This window comes from Chiloscyllium punctatum, chromosome 44, assembly GCF_047496795.1.
Source record: "Chiloscyllium punctatum isolate Juve2018m chromosome 44, sChiPun1.3, whole genome shotgun sequence".
Lineage (NCBI taxonomy): Eukaryota > Metazoa > Chordata > Chondrichthyes > Orectolobiformes > Hemiscylliidae > Chiloscyllium > Chiloscyllium punctatum.
In genome coordinates, this window is record NC_092782.1 from 29,656,042 (window position 1) to 29,674,805 (window position 18,764).

At 39.6% G+C, this 18,764-nt stretch overlaps 1 protein-coding gene across 8 annotated transcripts in view; it reads left to right on the forward strand.

The window, feature by feature from the left end:
* Nucleotides 1–18,764, forward strand: part of tafa5a (TAFA chemokine like family member 5a) — a 575,012-nt gene that overhangs the window by 343,660 nt on the left and 212,588 nt on the right. For all 8 annotated transcript variants that reach the window (XM_072562568.1, XM_072562572.1, XM_072562571.1 and 5 more), the window contains exon 3: nucleotides 14,530–14,657. In XM_072562568.1, coding sequence (XP_072418669.1) covers nucleotides 14,530–14,657 — 128 coding nt within the window. The remainder of the gene's footprint in view (nucleotides 1–14,529; nucleotides 14,658–18,764) is intronic.

Genomic DNA, 18,764 nt, shown 5'->3' on the forward strand with positions numbered 1-18,764 from the left:
CTGTTCCTCCAGTAGGAGGTGTAGTTTGTTTTGGCAATGGAAGAGGCCAAGAGTGGTCATGTCGGAAAGGGAGTGGTTGGGGGAATTGAAATGTATGGTGACTGGGAGGTCCGGTCGGCCCCTGCGGGCCCAGCTGCAATGCTCGGTGAGTGGAGAATGTGGAGAAGACCATACCAGGAGCACCCAATGCAGTAAACTGGGTTGGAGGAGAGGCAGGTGAACCTCTGTCTCACCCTGAAGGACTGTTTGGGGCCCTGGGTGGAGGTGAGGGGGTTGCTGTACTGGTAGATTTTCCGGTTGCAGGGGAAAGTACCTGGGAGTTCGGGGCGGGGTTGGGGTGAACCAAGGACTGTCAGAAGGAATGGGTCGTTGTGGAAGGCAGAAAGGGATGGGGAGAGGAAGATATTCTTGGTGGTGGGGTCTATTTGAAGTTGATAGATGTGTTTGGGGATGATGCGTTGGATGCAGAGACTGGTGGAGTGGTAAGTGAGGACAAGGGGTACTCTGTCTTTATTGCGTTGGGGGGGGTTAGATCAGTGAAACGGGAAATGGAGGTGGTACAACGGAGGGTGTCTGAATGATGAAGGGAGGAAAAGCACGTTGTTCAAAATAGGTGGACATTTGGGATGCTCGAGGATGAAATAGCTCCTCGTCAGACCATTTGCGGTGGAGACAGAGGAATTATGAGAATGAGATGGATGTCTTGCAGAATACTGGGTGGGAGTAGGTTTAGTCCAGGTAGTTATGAGAGTCTGTAGGTTTGTAGTAGACATCCATCTGAAGACTGTTGCACGAGATGGTGAGGTCAAGAAAGCGGAGGGAGATATCCGAGGTGGACCATGTGAATTTGAGGACATTGAGCGACTGGAGATTATAGTTCAGTTTTTGGAATGATACCTCTCCCTTCAAACTGTTACTGTGGAATTTCCTATGACACTGTTTAGGTCATATGGTTTCTCTTCGAACTTAGTTTAATCTACGCAAGGATTCTGTAGACAGCCACTGAACTTACATTCTCAGTGATCTTTTGGCTTGTATGTCGTTTGTTGAAAAAAACTTCGAAGTTAAAAATATCTGTAAGTCATAGAATCCCTACACTGTGGAAAGAGGCCCTTCGGTCCAACAAGTCCACACCAACCCTCCAAAGAGTATCCCACACAAACCTATTCCCCAACCTTATTACTTTACGTTTACCCCTGACTAATACACACAACTTACACATTCCTGAACGCTATCGGGAATTCAGTATGACCATTTCACATCTTTGAACTGTGGGAGGAAACTGAGACATGGGGAGAACGTGCAAACTCCACACAGACAGTCATCTGAGGCTATAATCGAACCCGGATCCCTGGTGCTGTGAGGCAGCAGTGCTAACCACTGAGCCACCGTACTGACCCCTGTGTATTATAATCCATTGTTGTGAGATTATGCATCTTCTTAGTTCTCTTTTTGAGCTGCCATCTCTTGCCAAATCTCCAGAGGCAAGTCCAAAAATGAGACACAATTTCAGGCCATCTGTCTCATGGACTGAGACTTCAAGATAAGTATTGCGGGATGGAGGGTGGGGAAGCAGGTGGTGATGGTGGTGCTGTAGATTGTGTGATCATAATCATTTCAAATTTATACTCATTGAACAATGCTTCAAGTGATTTAATTAGAAATTAAATGTGGTCAGAAAGAATCTTTGAAAGGTAGTTCACAGCCTGCTAAAATGTGAAGATGGATCAAAGACAAAATAAACATGCTTTCACACAGAGCAAATTAAAAATGAGCTAAATACTTTTATTTCTCATGTGTATCGAGGAAACATATTTGAAATCCAAATGCTTTTGAAATGAAGACTGTGAATAAAGCTTATTAAATGAATTATGTTAGTTTCTGTTATTCTTTCATTGGTGTAATAAAATGTTTTGCATATTTTACACATTAAATCACAATGAATGGCCTTGTAATAATAAACATTGGCTGGTAAAATGAGGGGTTTTTCTTGCATTAAAATACCAAGCTAAATGCAAGTTTCCCGCAGTGTGGTTTTGATTTATGAAGGGAAAGTGTCCAATTGTCAAAATCGTTCAATTGGTTGAATATCTTTTCAGTTTAGCTTTGCATGCCAACTAGATTTTGCACTCATTGTCTACATTATCACAACAGCCCGTGAATGAGAGAGTATTGAAGTGTCAGCATGTCACCTTCAGTATGGACTGTTCAACTGAAGTTCGATCTGTTGATTCAGGAGAACATTAATCCTGTAATTATCAAATGACCGAAAAATGGAATAACAAAAAAAAACTTGAGGGAATGACTCTCACAATCACGACATGAAGGAAGAAGGATCAACTCTGACACTTCCCAAAATATCTTACTTTGGAAAGACCTCACAGTTTCCATCTGCTCACCGAGAACTGTCCAGAGGCTGTATTCAGATGGTGATTTTCCACGTATTATTTAACAGCATAAGGAACAGGAGCAGAGTAGACCATGTCAAAGCTGCTCCATTAATTTTAAAAATCATGGTGATTTTTTTCATCAACTTTACTTTTGGTCCAGTCCCTTAAAAAACATCCATTGTTTTGAGATGTACAGTCTTTCATTACTATTTAGAAAAAGGCACATCTCATCTTGGGGCGAAGCCTTACATTTCCTATCATACACATCTAAGTGGATAGCTATAAGGAAGGCATGAGTCAGGCTACTTCGGAAACTATACCCCTTTCGAAACAAGCAAAAAGCGTGAGCAGCCTCTCTGGTCACCCCCATTAGTCATCTCACTCAAATCAATGAAGACGTGGAGGTTTCAGTGTCGGACTGGGGTGGAAAAAGTTAAAAATCACACACCAGCTTATAGTCCAACAAACCTGTTGGACCATATCCTAGAGTTGTGTGATTTTTAACCAAATTAGTGAACACATTTCTATAAAAGAAAGCATGGACCTCTGCCAAATAAATGATCAGAACACATCATTATCTGCTTCCAGTGACTTAAAAAAACCCCCTGATTTGACATGATTTTTAAACGTTATCAAACTATACAACTATATCATCAAAAGGCTTCCTGTAAATGTTATGTCAAAGATGCACAATACTCCTGCCAGAATAAATGAGAAACAATGCTTGATTCCCATTTAAAAAAGAATTACGAACACATACCAACAAAAGTTGATGTGCAGTGAAAGAATAATTGGTCCATTGAAGATTTTCTGTGATGGTACAACTGAGCATCATGATCCCCAATGTCTCAAAATTTTCATTGTTCCTTCTTCATCAATACTACTTGAATGCACATTTAATGTCATAATTCACTTTATGTTGGTTTGTAGGTTTTAATGCTATGGCTGTTCTCTCAGGATATGGGTGAGTCATTTTGGATTGAATTGAGGCAAAAATTCTTCACTCAAGGGATTGTGAATCTGTGGAATTCTCTAACATAGAAGGCTGTTGAGTCCAACTCTCTGAATATAGATTCATAATGTCATAAGGAGGTGCAACACAGAAACAGCCTTCGGTCCAACTCATCCATGCCGACCAGATATCCGAAATCAATCTAGTCCCATTTGCCAGCACTTGGCCCATACCCCACTAAACCACTCCTATTCATATACCCATCCAGATGCCTTTTGAATGTTATAATTGTACCAGCCTCCACCACTTCCTCTGGCAGCTCATTCCATACACACACCACCCTTTGCGTGAAAAAGTTGCCTCTTAGTTCCCTTTTAAATCTTTCCCCGTTCACCCTAAATCTATGTCCTCTAGTTTTAGAGTTCCCCCCTCCACCCCAGGGAAAACATCTTGTCTGTTTACCCTTCTTGATTTTATAAATAATATTTTCAAGAAAGGGATAGATAAACATTTAAATTTCAAATGGCTTCATTTGGGGGAAAAAGTGGGAATATGCTATTGAGATAGAGGATCCGCCATATTCCTATTGAGTAACGGAGCAGGAGACTGAATTGCCTACTCCTGTGCCTAGTTTCTATGATCCTATAAACAGACTCAACATTTTTCTCACCCAATATTTCTAAGATACATTTTCTCCAACACCACAATTGAGATAACACCAGTACATTACACAGCAGAATTGTTACATGTATGATCATTCATTTTCTAGGAGAAAGTGAGGACTGCAGATGCTGGAGATCAGAACTGAAAAATGTGTTGCTGGAAAAGCACAGCAGGTCAGGCAGCATCCAAGGAGCAGGAGAATCTATGTTTTGGGTATGATTCCTGAAGGAGGGCTTATGCCTGAAACGTCGATTCTCCTGCTCCTTGCATGCTGCCTGACCTGCTGCGTTTTTCCAGCAACACATTTTTCAGCTCATTCATTTTCTAGCATAGAAACTAAATAGGATAAAAGAAAATCTATTTAGAGCATACAACTTGGTTTGTCCTGATTGACATTGACATTGAAGTCTGTTTAAATAAAGTAATGTAAATGCAAAATCATGCAAGACCTAATAAAAGGAGATAATCCACAGGATTTATGAATGATTCTGTTAATTATTATGATACTTAATGAGGAGAGAGAGCTACATTGAACTGCGGTGTTTTAACATAAAATATGTTTTTATCTTGCAAGTTCAACAAGTACAGCTCAATACAATGCACAGGTGCAGTGAGTTTATCTGCAAAGTCAGCGACATAGGATATTTTGAACATGTTTTACTGCAGGTGAAGAGAAGAGAGGGAAGCAACTAATGTGGTTCTGCAACAGATTTTTCTAAATGTTTTAGTTTTTGGATGATATCTCTGTGAACATTCATACAAGAACATAAATGGTGGTGTTAAACGTGCACACATTGTTTGGGAAACATTCTGAAGCCTTTATAATTCCACTTTAAAAAGTCATGCTGGCATCTACATTGTTACAGATTTTATTCTTCTCGGATGTTAGTCATTTTCCAGGGAGTGTAACACATTTAGAGCATTGTGATATACTGTTTGCAGAGGCAAACAGGTGGCAGCTTTGTTTGTGTCTGTGCCTAATTGACAGAGGATGCAAAAGCAGCAAAATAATTTACCTAACCCATATATAAACCTCTTGATCTTTAATCCCCTGTTCCACTTTTCCACTGGTGTTTTTTTCACGAATTGGACGTCAAGTTCTACGACCATTGATTTATGTCATTGCCAGATCTTGTATTTGCTTATATTTGCAGACAAACTACATGTGTCATCAATAATGTGTTTTATGGATTAACTCATTCCTTTGCTGGAAAACATTAGAAGTAGAAAAATCTGAAGCTTGTTTGGCCACAAAGGTTATTGTTTTCCCAAAACTATTGATTGGAGATGGCAATGTTATAGAAAGCAGCACTCTGAGGTGTTGCTATTAGGTGTCACTGGATCGTGTTGGAAAAGATTGCTAACACAATCAGGATGACAGGGTTTATTGATATTGTCAAGATTGAAGAAATACTTTATTGCCTTTCAGGTCTTTCACAAACACACTCAACACTCTGAATCCAGGAGACACAGGCACCTCATGACCTGCCACAGTCGATGCATGTTGGGGAGGTTTGCTTTCTGGCAGAATCTTAGCGCCACAATTCCCATTATTGACAAATAGGATTTTCAAACATAATTATTTATTTCTCAGATTTCAGCATCACAAAAAGATCATACCATCAGTTAAATAGAAATGCAATTAGACTGAGAAGTCATGGTATACCTTTTACTAGCTCCGTTGTGCTTTATTAGTATGTGTATTTCAATGGCATTCTGTATTTCTGAACTTTGCTTCCTATCTGGAGATGGTGGTATAGGCAATCTGTTATCCAGTCTGTCACATTTTGACTTAATCCCTTGGAGGATTGTGGTAATGATGCTGCACTAAATCCAAAAATGACAGTGGAACGGAATTATAGATAAAATAGATCCTTTTTTGGCTGCATTCTGTGGTATTTGAAAATATTATGTAATGTTTATACATATAGACTTGCACTTCATGTTTGCTTTTCACATGCACTGACTCTGAAGCTGGTTTTAACCACGTAGAAGAAGACATAATTGGGTGAATCGGCCATGGAGAAATATTTCTTTCCTTCTTGCTATCTCACTAAGTAAATGCTGTATGAGGAGGTCCATTGAGGACTTTATCAACTTGTCACCTTTTACTCACCACCAGCTGAATTACCCATACGAAGCACCAAAGCTGTACCTAGATCTCACCAGGCCCTTCATGTCACTGGTCCTTCAAGCTCTACTCTGAGTCAACTCTCCTGCTCCTGGGATGCTGCCTGACCTGCTGTGCTTTTCCAGTGCCACATTTTTCGACCCTGAGTTGTTCTACCTCAGATACCATTTCTGCATCCAAGATTGCCTCCTGTGCTGCGAGATCCCAGAACATTGCCCAGCTGAGGGGCCTGTTACCTAGTAGTTTCTCTTCACTCATTGGTGCTTTCACAGCCTCTTCTTTAAGTACTCCCACACACTGACCGCTCCTCCCAAATGCAATCAAACATCATGTGCCAAAGCCACAGTAAAATCCGGAGTTGAGACATTTCCCACAATTTGGGAAGAATGCTATTTGCTGAGGCCATGGTTCTGTATATTAGGAAACTGGGAATGGCCCCTTCCACTTTGTGGAATTCTCACCATTCAGTCAGAAAGTGACTCACCTTCCCAGATGAAGGGCTTTTGCCCGAAACATCGATTTTACTGCTCCTCGGATGCTGCCTGAACTGCTGTGCTCTTCCAGCACCACTAATCCAGAATCCCCTTCCCAGATGCCTAGTGCTACCAGTGTCTGTTGTTACCCTTCCCCATCTTGTAACATACTTCAAACAGCCTTCCTTAAAGCTGTAAAATTCTCAGGGCCACAGTCCCAGATGCTATTCAAACACAGGAAGCCACTCCTTACAGCTGGACGCAGATACAAAGCTCCAACATGTCACTTCCTGCCGTTTGCATTGACCTTTCAAATGATAACAGAGTCTTTTGGAGTCATGCAGTCATATAACATGGAAACTGATCCGACAGTCCAACCAGTACATGCTGACTAGATTTCCCAAATTACTCTCATCCCTTTTGCCAGCATTTGGCCCATTTCCCTCTAAACCTTTCCCTCCATGAACTTACCCAAACATAGAGATGTACAGCATGGAAACAGACCCTTTGGTCCAACTCCTGCATACCGACCAGATATCCTAAACTAATCTAGTCCCATATGCCAGCACTTGGCTCATATCCCTCTAAATCCTTCCTATTCAAATACCCATCCAGATGCTTCTTAAATGTTGTAATTGTACCAGCCTCCACCACATTCTCTGGCAGTTCATACACGCACCACTTTCTGTGTGGATAAGTTGCCCCTTAGGTCCCTTTTAAGTTTTAAATGTTGGAGGATACAGGAGAATTGCTTATTGCAATATTCAATTTCCTGGGCAAATCTCACAAAATCAGCTGTGCTGAGGATTTTACATTATCCCAATATGGGTCTCTAGTCAACACTGCTCCAGTGAATTCCTGGCACTGGAATATATAAACATTACAGGTATTATTGAATCTGTGAATTTTGGAATGCAGAATAAAATCGGGAGGAGTTGGAACCAAGAGAAAGAGAGAGAGAACCAGTTGGGAAGACAGAGGAATGGGTAAAGGTCAGCCTGGGAGAATCAATAACTGCTAATGGGGACTATTAGTAACTGACATTGGTAGTAGCATGTGATGACAAGGTCTGGTGTGTGGGGCTTGCAGTAGAGAACATGGGAAAACACGAGACATGGCTAAAGACATACAGATTGATGGAAGTGACCAGCCATGAAATTCAACCTCCAGAAATATTGGTTAATGTCCCAGAATACTAGATAATTAAACACATCTTTTCTTGTTCAGTTACCGTAGTAAATGCCTGGACAAGAAGAATAGATGATGCGTCACATGGCATAACACTGTTTACAATCAGTGGTCTCATTATTGATTCTTGCAACTTGGTATCACATTGCTTTTATTATAAATCACCACATCGCATGTCTCACAATGTGCAAGACCATTGAAAATCTTCGAATAGATTTTTTTGTCCTTGCTGTTTGAAGACCAATACATGAGCAAAACACCAATCTATTTATTGTCACACTTTCACTCGATGTCAGAAATTATATATTCAGAAAGATGTGCCAACCTTTCCTCTTGCAGTTTGTTAATGTATGAGCTGAAACCAGAAAGCTGGGAAGTAAAATGACTAATTAGCATTAGCTAAGCATATAAAAGTTCTATTCAACAAAAAGATGTGAAGTGGAATGCAACAGAATTGCTGTAAATACTTTTTTGTTTAGCAGCAGCTTGGCTGTTAGGTTTGTTCGCTCAGTAAATAAAACATGTTATGCTGGAAGTGAAGTTGCTATCAAAGAGGAACTGACAATTTTCAGTATCATTACATTTGTCTGTAAAATCAAAGAATTACTACAGCATGGAAAGAGATCATTCAGCCCATTGAGTCTACACAGACCCTCTGAAGAGCATCCCACCCAGACCCAGCCCCTGCACCCCCCCCCCCCCTCAATCATCATATCCCTGTAACCCCACATTTACCATGGCTAATCCACCTAGCCTGCATATCCCTGGAGACTATGGGGCAATTGGAAGTGTCCTTGTTTCTCAGGAGTCTGAGGCCTTAGTCAGGTGCAGCATTCTTTCCTTTGAACTTTCTGCGCCACTTTGTCCTTTTATTTGTGGCCCATCAGCCTGCATGGCTATTGACTGTACAGCTGATCTTGCCCCACTTCAAGATATTTTAACTTGGAATCTTTTTTTTCAGTTTCTCATTGTTAGCAGACCTTTGAAGTTGCTTTCCTTCCTGTGGACACATCAGAATTTCCTTCTCATTCAATTAGAGCAATTGAAATTTAGTAATTATTTCTCAAGGTTGCAGAACCAGCTCTGGAGAAAGCTGGATTGATGGACATAACCATTACAAATATAAACATTGATTCTAGTGGGCAGCTTTACAAATACAAAGGGCAAAATCTTTATCCAGGTGACAGAAACTCAAAGTGGAGAGAAGTTCTGGGACATGACTCTGTGATTTTTTTTGATAGAATCCCTACAGTGTGGAAACAGGCCCTTCAGCCCAACAAGTCCACACCGACCATCCGAACAGTAACCCACCCAAACCTATATTTACCCTTGACTAATGCACCTAACCTACACATCCCTGAACACTATGGGCAATTTAGTATGGCCAGTTTACCTAACCTGCACATCTTTGGCCTGTACGAGGAAACCAGAGCAGCTGGAGGGAACCCACGCAGACACGGGGAGAATGTGCAAACTCCACACAAGACATTTGCCCAAAACTAGAATCAAACCCAGGTCCCTGGTGCTGTGAGGCAGCGGTGCTAACCACTGAGCCAAAGAGGATGTGTTTCAGATATGGTCACCACTATTTTCAAAGGAATGGCTAATTAAAGGCCAGCAAGTGTGCTTGTCACCCAATTACACAGAGCAGGCAAGCTGTCAGGACTGGGGGGCACATGAGAAACGCCTGAAGTATTCGGTGATCAGAGTGCCCACTGGCTGAGCTGGGAGCTGTCACTTTGAAAATGGAGACAGAGGGAAAGAAAGGCCAGGTAAGTTTTTCATCCACCAACATGATGAAAAGAAAGTAATTCCTTACTTGGGAACAGATCTATTCACAGATTGAAACAACTCGTGTACATCTCCAGAACCTACTCCACTTTTGTGTCCTTAAACATCTCTTGAAATGTCCTCATGTCCATCCATTCAGTGCTCCCCATCAGTACAGACAGTTTTTAAATGATATAATTATCACTTGTTTTTACTTTTAAAGCACTCATAGCTATTTGCATGTGATCTTGGAGGGACAATCTCCTTCTTGGGATGGTGTGACCCAGTAACTCTTTCTGCTGAGGCTTTGGGAGTCTCGCCTGGGTTGAAATGTGGACCATATCTCCCCCACATTCTTCTTAACCAGATCTTCACAAGTTGGTCTGGGCCCATTCTGGGATGTCTGCTGAGCAACTGAAAATCCCAGGTCCCTTAATTTTGTCAACCTGCCTCTTGTAGATGTGTAGCAGCTTGTGACCCAACATCATTCATCTGGCAGTAACTCCAGGGTCAGAATCATGATATTAACAACAAGAGATGTGTGATCTATGACAATGATCACTGGTGTCAGATTGCTCCCCTCCCTTCCTGCACCACTCACCTCCGATCCCCACCCAGACCTTCTTTGCAAATTCAGCCAAAAAGTGTGAAAATGTTATTAAAGCTGCCAGTGAATCTCTCTATATTCTGCTGGATTTGAGATGTGCGACTTGCAACCACAGTTTCTAAGAAATTTCTAGTACGCAGTATGTAATTTTGTCATCTTAAATCAGGTTTTAATTCAATCCAGGATAACTTTCTTTGTTTCCTATTTCTGTTTTGTTTTTCAAAGCTTGTTCTTATTAAGTATGTTTTGTTACACACCATACAACCTTCTTTCCAAATGTTGCAATTCTGATTTGCATCATTATCACTCCCACCCCCATCTCTGTGCGTCAGCATGATCACTTAGTCAGACTCACCATAATCACTGCCAGACAGATCATGAAGGTCGCAAGTGATCTTGTCAGACAAAATATTGCTGAAAAGGGAGACATATTGCTAAGGCTTTAAAACCCAAACAACTGGAAGAGGTCAAATTTCAAGTGATCATGACAAATTATGATGGGAGGGTGCAGATCATTTGAAGTAATTTGAGGTTGTTTGAAATTTGGTGTTCTCGCATTTGGCCTCAAGGGAACAAGGTGAAACATTTTGACAATAAAACCGTTTTTTCAGCAGTATTCAAGTTCAACACTACCAAGTGCCTATTCAAACAAGCTGAGGAAATGTCATCCTGTACTAAGGTTCTCACAATCACAAGGAGCAAATGCCAAATGCATCTGTTCATCAACATCACCACTACCCAAATTTAGAAACAGGAACAGCTTTCATTCTGTTAAAGTTTAGGTAGTGCGCAACATTGACCTTATCGTGTATCCTGTATGTCTATACCAGATACTCTGTATGCTGCAATTATACTTTGGTCATGTGACAGCTCAGTATGCATCTGCCTGTCCCAATTTACAACCCCACTTCTAGTATGCTCGTGGTTTTCTTTGCTAATGTTACTTCCACTGTGATTGTATGTTTTTGGCTTTGGTAGTAAGCCATCTTCTCTTCTGAGGGAAAAGAAGTCAAATGTTAACAGAATTAGAGGCATTGATGTCATCCTCTTCCCAAGCATCCTAAGATACTAAAAGCAGCTTACCTTTAAATAGTGTCTTTAATATAATGAAGCAAACACTTTACTGCAGAATTACAAAACAGCTGGGACACCGAGCCACAAAAGAGATATTAGGTCAGATGACCAAAGTCTCGTCAAAGAAAGATTTTCTAAGGAGGGTTTTAAAGGCACAAAATGAACTAGATTGATGCGGAGTTGAGGGACAGAATTCCAGAGCTTGGGGCAGAAGGAATTGAAGGCACAACCTGTATTGTTGGAGCAGATATGAGGGGAGTACACAATAGGCTAGACTGAGAGGAGTGCTGATATCTTGAAGGGTTGCTTTGCTGGAAGAGATTAGAGAGGAGCAAGGCCATGGAGGAACCTGAAAACAAGGATGATGATTTTAAAATCAAGATGTTACCTGATCAGAAGTCAGTGAAGTTCTGTAAGCATAGGGGTGACAGCAGAATGAAACTTGCTGCAAGTTAAGAGATGGGCAGCAGAGTTTTGGATGATTTAAAGTTTACAGAAAGTGGAATTTAGGAGACCAGCTGGTTGTGTGTTGGTACAGTTGAGTCAAGAGTAACAAAGATGTGGATGAAACAGATGAACTGAGATGGGAGTAAAGTTGAATAATGTTACAAAGGTGTAAAATGATAACCTTAGGTATGGCACAAATATGAGATCAGAATTTCTCTCCAGATGAGCTAAGGCTAAATTAACATAGAACATTTTTTCCTTAAATCCTTGAATATTGTGTGACAGACATTAATTTAGTTGTGTGATTCTGAATAGAAGTCATCAAATATTTGCTATGATAAAGGATGATCTCAGTTAGAACCTGCACACATAGATAATGAAAAATAAAATAAAACAAAATAAAAATAAAAGTGTTCAAGAGGATCCCTGAGTATTAGATATTGTTTATTGGTGAAAGTCCTCAGACTTACCATTGCTAGCATTATATGGTTGTTGCATTTTTTTTCCTTTGTGGAAGTTCTTGCTGTGGTGGAAGTGCTTTGGGTGCATTTGGCACTTTGCCTCATGCAACTGCACTTGGATCTTCATGCTTTTAATGCCAAACAAACGTTCTCTTCTGGTTTCTCCTTAAGAAATATCCAGTGGTTCATCTGAGAATCATGCAGAACTCCCAGATGCTCACATTCCCTCAGTTTACTGCAGATGTTCTTGGGGAAAAATGATGCTCCCATTTAACTGACCACAGTCTTTTTAAAGGCTATGCCATAAATTGGGTTTTTCTCCCTCTCAATGTTGGTAAGTACATGAGAAGTAGGATTCCTCCTTCAAACTGCATTGAAAATGATCCAACAGGTTTAATTGAAAGCACTAGCTTTCAGAGCGCCACTCCTTCGTCAGGTGGTTGTGGAGGACACAGTTGTAAGACCTAGAATTTATAACAAAAGTTTACAGTGTGATGGAACTGAAATTATACGTTGAAAAATACCTGGATTGTTTGTTGAATTTTTCATCTGTTCGAATACCATAATAGTTTCACTTCTTTCATATGTAAATCACAAAACTTGTTTAAAAAAGGTACATTCTCAGGTTAACTGAAACAATTGGTGTTAGCCAGACAATATGTTGAAGGTGTTAGCCCCCGTGTTCTCTTTTTGAGCAAAGTACAATGTAAGTCCGTGTGCAGTTTTTGAGCAAAGTAAAATGTAAGTCTGCAAGTACAAATTCACCCCACAAACGTATATGTATATGTGTGCATGTGGGTCTTTGTGTGTGTTTGTGTGTGTGTGTGTCTGTCTGTCTGTCTGTCTGGGGTGGGGGGTTGTGAGTGTGAGAGAAAGTGTATATGTGTGTGCATAAGTGTAGAGTGATCTAAGTCTGTGAAAGGATGCGTGTGTGGGTGTGGGAATGTGTGTGTCTGTAAGGGTGTGTGTCTGTAGGACACACACCCTTACAGACACACACATTCCCACACTCACACATGCATCCCCTCACAGACTTAGACACTCTACACTTATGCACACACATATACACTCTCTCTCACACTCACAACCCACACCCCAGACAGATACATACACACATACACACAAAGACCCACATGCACACATATACGGTCGTGGGGTGAATTTGTACTTGCAGAGTTACATCGCACTTAGCTCAAAAACTGCATGAATTCATGTAAAACTCTGTTATCTCACTTTTTAGATTAGAATCAGTCTAAACATTATAGCACAGAGAGAGAACACGGGGCTAACACCTTCAACATATTGTCTGGCTAACACCAATTGTTACAGTTAACCTGAGAATGTACCTTTTTTAAAAAAGTTTTTGTGATTTACATATGAAATAAGTGAACCTATCATGGTATTCGAACAGATGAGAGACTTAACAAACAACCAAGGTATTTTTCAACGTATAATTTCAGTTCCATCACACTAAACTTTTGTTATAAATTCTAGGTCTTACAACTGTGTCCTCCACAACCACCTGATGAAGGGGCGACGCTCCGAAAGCTAGTGCTTCCAATTAAACCTGTTGGACTATAATCTGGTGTTGTGTGATTTTTAACTTTGTACACCCCAGTCCAATACTGGCATTTCCAAATCTTGAAAATGAGCAATCTGGAAGGAAATTAGGGTAAGTTAGTGACAATATTACATAGCCAAAAGCATCGGTATTAATGATTCATTGCTACCTCACCTAGGGGATGGAAATCCAAGCTGCTATTATGTTATACCATTATAAAAAAAAGATAATCCATTCATGCAGTTATTTTTGTCAATTAGTTGTGGTTATTCCACCCAGAATCAACATCAAATGTGTACATATGTATGTCGGTGTATATGCATATATCAACTTTGTTATTGGCAAGACTTTCAATGTAAATTAAGGTGTTGCAGGATAAAATTACATAAATTGCTGAGTTTCATCTTAATTCCTAATGGATTTGATTCCATTTCATGAACTGATTTTGGCATTGAAGTTTGCAGTCTTCCCTGAGGGGTCACAAGGACGATTGTTTTGGTGGAAATGCTAATGGCTTCTCATGGTCCATGGTAGACATTGTTAAATGCCTGTGCCAAGAATGTTGCGCCCTGTCTTTACAAAGGTCTAACAACAGATCCCACACCTCTCCTCACTCTCGACTAACTACATGGAATACATAAACACAGAATAGGAAAGCATAGAAATGGAGAAACAATCAAACTCAACTTTAGTCAAGGAAAAACGTCTTTATGTCTCTACCCACAGTATCTGACTTGTACTTCCTTTCAAAATAAATGAGGGGGCTAAGTTTTTTTTCACTGGAATGATACAAATCATTCTTTGTTTTACAGCACGAATTGTAAAGACTAGACAATGGTGTGAAATGCTTCCGTGTTTGGAAGGAGAAGGTTGCAATTTGTTAATGAATAAATCAGGCTGGACCTGCACACAGCCAGGTGGGCGAATAAAGACAACTACGGTAAGTCAGGCATCCAATTGACACACTAATTCAATCTGTAGAATTATATAATGGGTACTCAATGCTAATGTAATCAATTCCATGCAAAAAAAAGAAAGATGTGAGACAAAACTCACGAAAAATATATTGTATGAATTGATATACCATATTATTACAATAACTCATAAAATGTAACTTCAAACATTTGCAAGCTGATAAAATAAGGCATAGTTTAAAATGTTCAAAGATTTTATTGGCCCATCTATCAAAACAATAGGCATACTTATGATCTATGTTATGAAGAACAAATTATTTTAAAAAGTTTCTGATAGTATTACTTGTAAAATGATATCATTAAAAATTCACCAGTATGTATGATCCTGCAAAGAAGATAGCTAATACCAACAGTTATGATTAACAGACAGCTAAATTAAAAGTTCTGGATTTTGTTTTGAGTCTTTATGATGATTATTAATTATATCTGATGTAACTGTATTTATAAATTCTAAAGGCACTGTTTTGTTTGGATCCTGATTATTTATACTTTTTTTTGTACTGCATGCTTCAGTTAGCAAAGATGTTTATCTTAATAGGAACTCAATGGGAGAATAAGTCATACATCATTCCATGAGTAATGTACATTTATTTGCTTTTCCACATTAGTGCATTGAATAAGAAGACAAGGATAGCACAGATTTCTCGTGTCAATAAATTCATTACTGAGCTCATTACTGAGAATCTGAATCAGTTAATGTGTTCAAACACTGCTAAGAATACATTGTTGTTATCTATATCAGCCCCAGTTATATGAATATACATTATTTTTTTTGAACTGCTATGCAAATTATATCAGATGTGAACTCTGCTGAAGGGACTTGGATATAGAGGGAAGGGGTTTTCTAATAGCAGTCAATAGAAGGACTTCCAGAAAACATTTTTCATCCAAAAACAAATAATGGAGGTTTACTGTTGCTGCAAGTTTGACAGCCATGTTGCAGCCATAATAATTTCCAGCTCTGGGTCCTTCTGGTTTTTGTCCAATGTCTCTATGTCGCCTATTGTCCTGATACTATGGACTCTGCTGATAAATTTGCATACCATTTGATTGCTGATAGGTGTCTGATCCAATGGATTGTGCCTTAAGTGTTGCAAGATTCAGAATCATTACCATTGCTAATAATGCTATCAGCTGTCATCACTGTCTTTCCTAGTAGAAGTCAGCAGGACCTACTTGGTCTTGTGTGGTAGAGAAAAAAGTACTTGATTGTCCAATCTTAAAAAAATGTAGCTCATTCATAGCAAACAAGTAAGTGTTGGCATTAATATGAAAAGCATTGTTATAGAGACTCAGACTCAGACTCAGATGGAAGATCTTAGATTCTCAAGATCCTTAGCTATTCCCTCTCCAAGGCTATATGACACAGTGGTATTTGAGACACTCTTAATCATTAACCCTATCACAACAATACTGTAAACCCTTGCCACCCTTACACAACAATACTGTAAACATTAAGGCTGTGGCTGCTGCATGTTTTGGCCTCTACCAAGAGTAGACCTAGGGAAGTGAGGAAACTCATTATAAATGCATTTATGTTCTTGTGCTCGATCTTCTCATCCAGGACTAGAGATTTTGATGTAGTGCTAGTGGAGAGGAACTTTGTGCCATGAGCCTTTATCCTTTTATCCTTTGATTTGTGCCTTGGAAATATCAGAGGAAAATCATTCTGCAACAGCTCACAATGGATTATTATTCAATGAAGGAATCCTATTAATATGAAATTACAAGTATATTTCTTAGATTTTTATGCAGCATTCTCATTTTGAGCAATGCAAATATTTGGAGGTATAATGTAAAGTTTACACTATTAGTTCAGGACTGAAAATGCCCAATATTAATTTTCCACTATCCACACTGCATGATGTAGATAGCACGACTATTCCAGTGGTGTTGATAATCGAACAAGATGCACCGATATTATTTGAGGTTCTAATGGTCTTTGTTATCACAAATCCCAAGAAAATAACATCTTTCAAGGCAACTGAGAGCTAGAGAGTGGGTCTCACAGAGGCTCACTAAAATTGGAAGTTTCCTGCTCTCCATTGAGACTCAGAATTTCTGTAGCACCTGATATGCCAAGTCAACGAGAGCATGTCAGTTTCCCTATGTCCTTCAGGTGGTATCTAAGCCAAGCAATCAACCTAGTGCCCTTACTTTTAAAGCAATGCTGTATCAATCATCCCCTTTGCCTGTAAAGGAAACTGAAAGGAATGTTCCACAGTTAAAAAAAAATACTGAGATAGAAGCAAAGACACACATTTCTTTGGACATGGACAGATGGGCACTAGAAATGCTACTGTTAGTGCCAGTATCCATGCCAAAGACTTAGCCTCATACCGATCCCACAAATTCCAGTGGGATCAGAATGATAGGTCACTAATGGTGGAATAGGGGAGTTTCTGGTCCGTTACTTTGTGCTAAAGTATTGATTCACATGGTTGCAGCATTTAAAAGCAGGCAAAGATTTGTACTAAGTGCACAAAAACAAGATGTTACCATGGGAATACACAATGCTGACAGTTTGTGTTCGATGGGAATTTTCTATTTTGGGTACTGAGGCTTTGACTTTCTGGAGACCAACAATTTTAATTAAAAGAAAAATTCATTGACATCCTTGACTCTATTTCGGATGGAATGGATAATTTGGCTGATCAATGATGGCATAATGTTATACATTTAATTATACCGTTTATTTCATTCATGCCAAAGGAACAAGGACACCTCATTAATCTGTATGTATACAAGCTATCCCAGGTAAGAGTTTTTCTGACACAATGGCAGCATCTCTACCTCTGGGCCAGAAGGCCACCTGCTTCAGAGATGTGTCATAATATCTCTGAACGGATTGATTAGAAATCTTGACATAGTGGCCAATGAATACCAGTTCTTCATTGCTTTACAATAGCGTGTCGATAAGGACCACATGGACCTTCAAACATTGCATTCCTGCAGCAGCAATTTTGACACTCATCAGTGAAGAACTATTGTGAGTGAAGACTAATGTTTCAGGGAGCCCGATGAAAAGGTTCAGGTCCAATGGCAAATGCTTCAAGGAGGCAGATAACAAACCACTTGCTGTTGCAGAGGATGTTGATCATTAATGTCCAACACAAGCCACAAACATACACCATAATATATTTGGAGCACAGGTAATACTGGGAAGCCTCTTAAATACACTAAAATGAAGCCATCTAATTGAGTAATAGAATGAACGGAATAAATGATTGGGACACTGACACTATTCTGAATATATCAATGGAGCAAGGATATAAGTCATAGGAGAAGTAATAGGCCATTTAGCCGATAGCATCTACTCCCTCATTCAATAAGATCATGGCTGATCTGATAATCCTCAGCTTCACTTTCCAGCCTTTTTCCTATCCCCCTCGATTCCCTTACTGATTAAAATTAATTACTGTTTCAATGGTGAATATACTTAACAACGCAGCCTTTCGAACCCTTTGTAGTTAACAATGTCACAGATTCACCACCCTCTGAGAGAAGAAATTCATCCTCATCTCTGTCTTATATGAGGTAAAAACAATGACTGCAGATGCTGGAATCTGTCTTATATGGGCAACTCCTTACTCTAACATTATACCATCTAGTCCTAGAGTGTCCCACACTTCAACTTGACTTGGTGAAGTCCCCAAAGAAACTTATATGTGTCAATATCCATAAGAATGTTGTCTGTTTAAGTATACATTCGATTCATGACATCCAAGTTGAATGGAAGAACTACACAATGCTCATTCTGTGTTTAAAATGAGTGAGCCACATGGCAAGTGATTCATTAAGTAGGAGCATCACATGACATGGATATGATAAATGATGTGTTTTACAGCAAACATTTTGTATAAATGGAATCAGCGCCAGGTGGTGACTCTTTTGTGTGTTTTTTTTCCCATATCTGAGATGAACAAAACATATCTGTAACTTTCTTGACTGTAGTTTCAGCCTGTTATGGAGCAAAACCTTTCACACACATATTCATCTGCCACCTTCTTTTAATATAACTAATTCTGTTTTATCATAAAAGAAATCTGTGCACCTACTTGTTGAGTATTAAA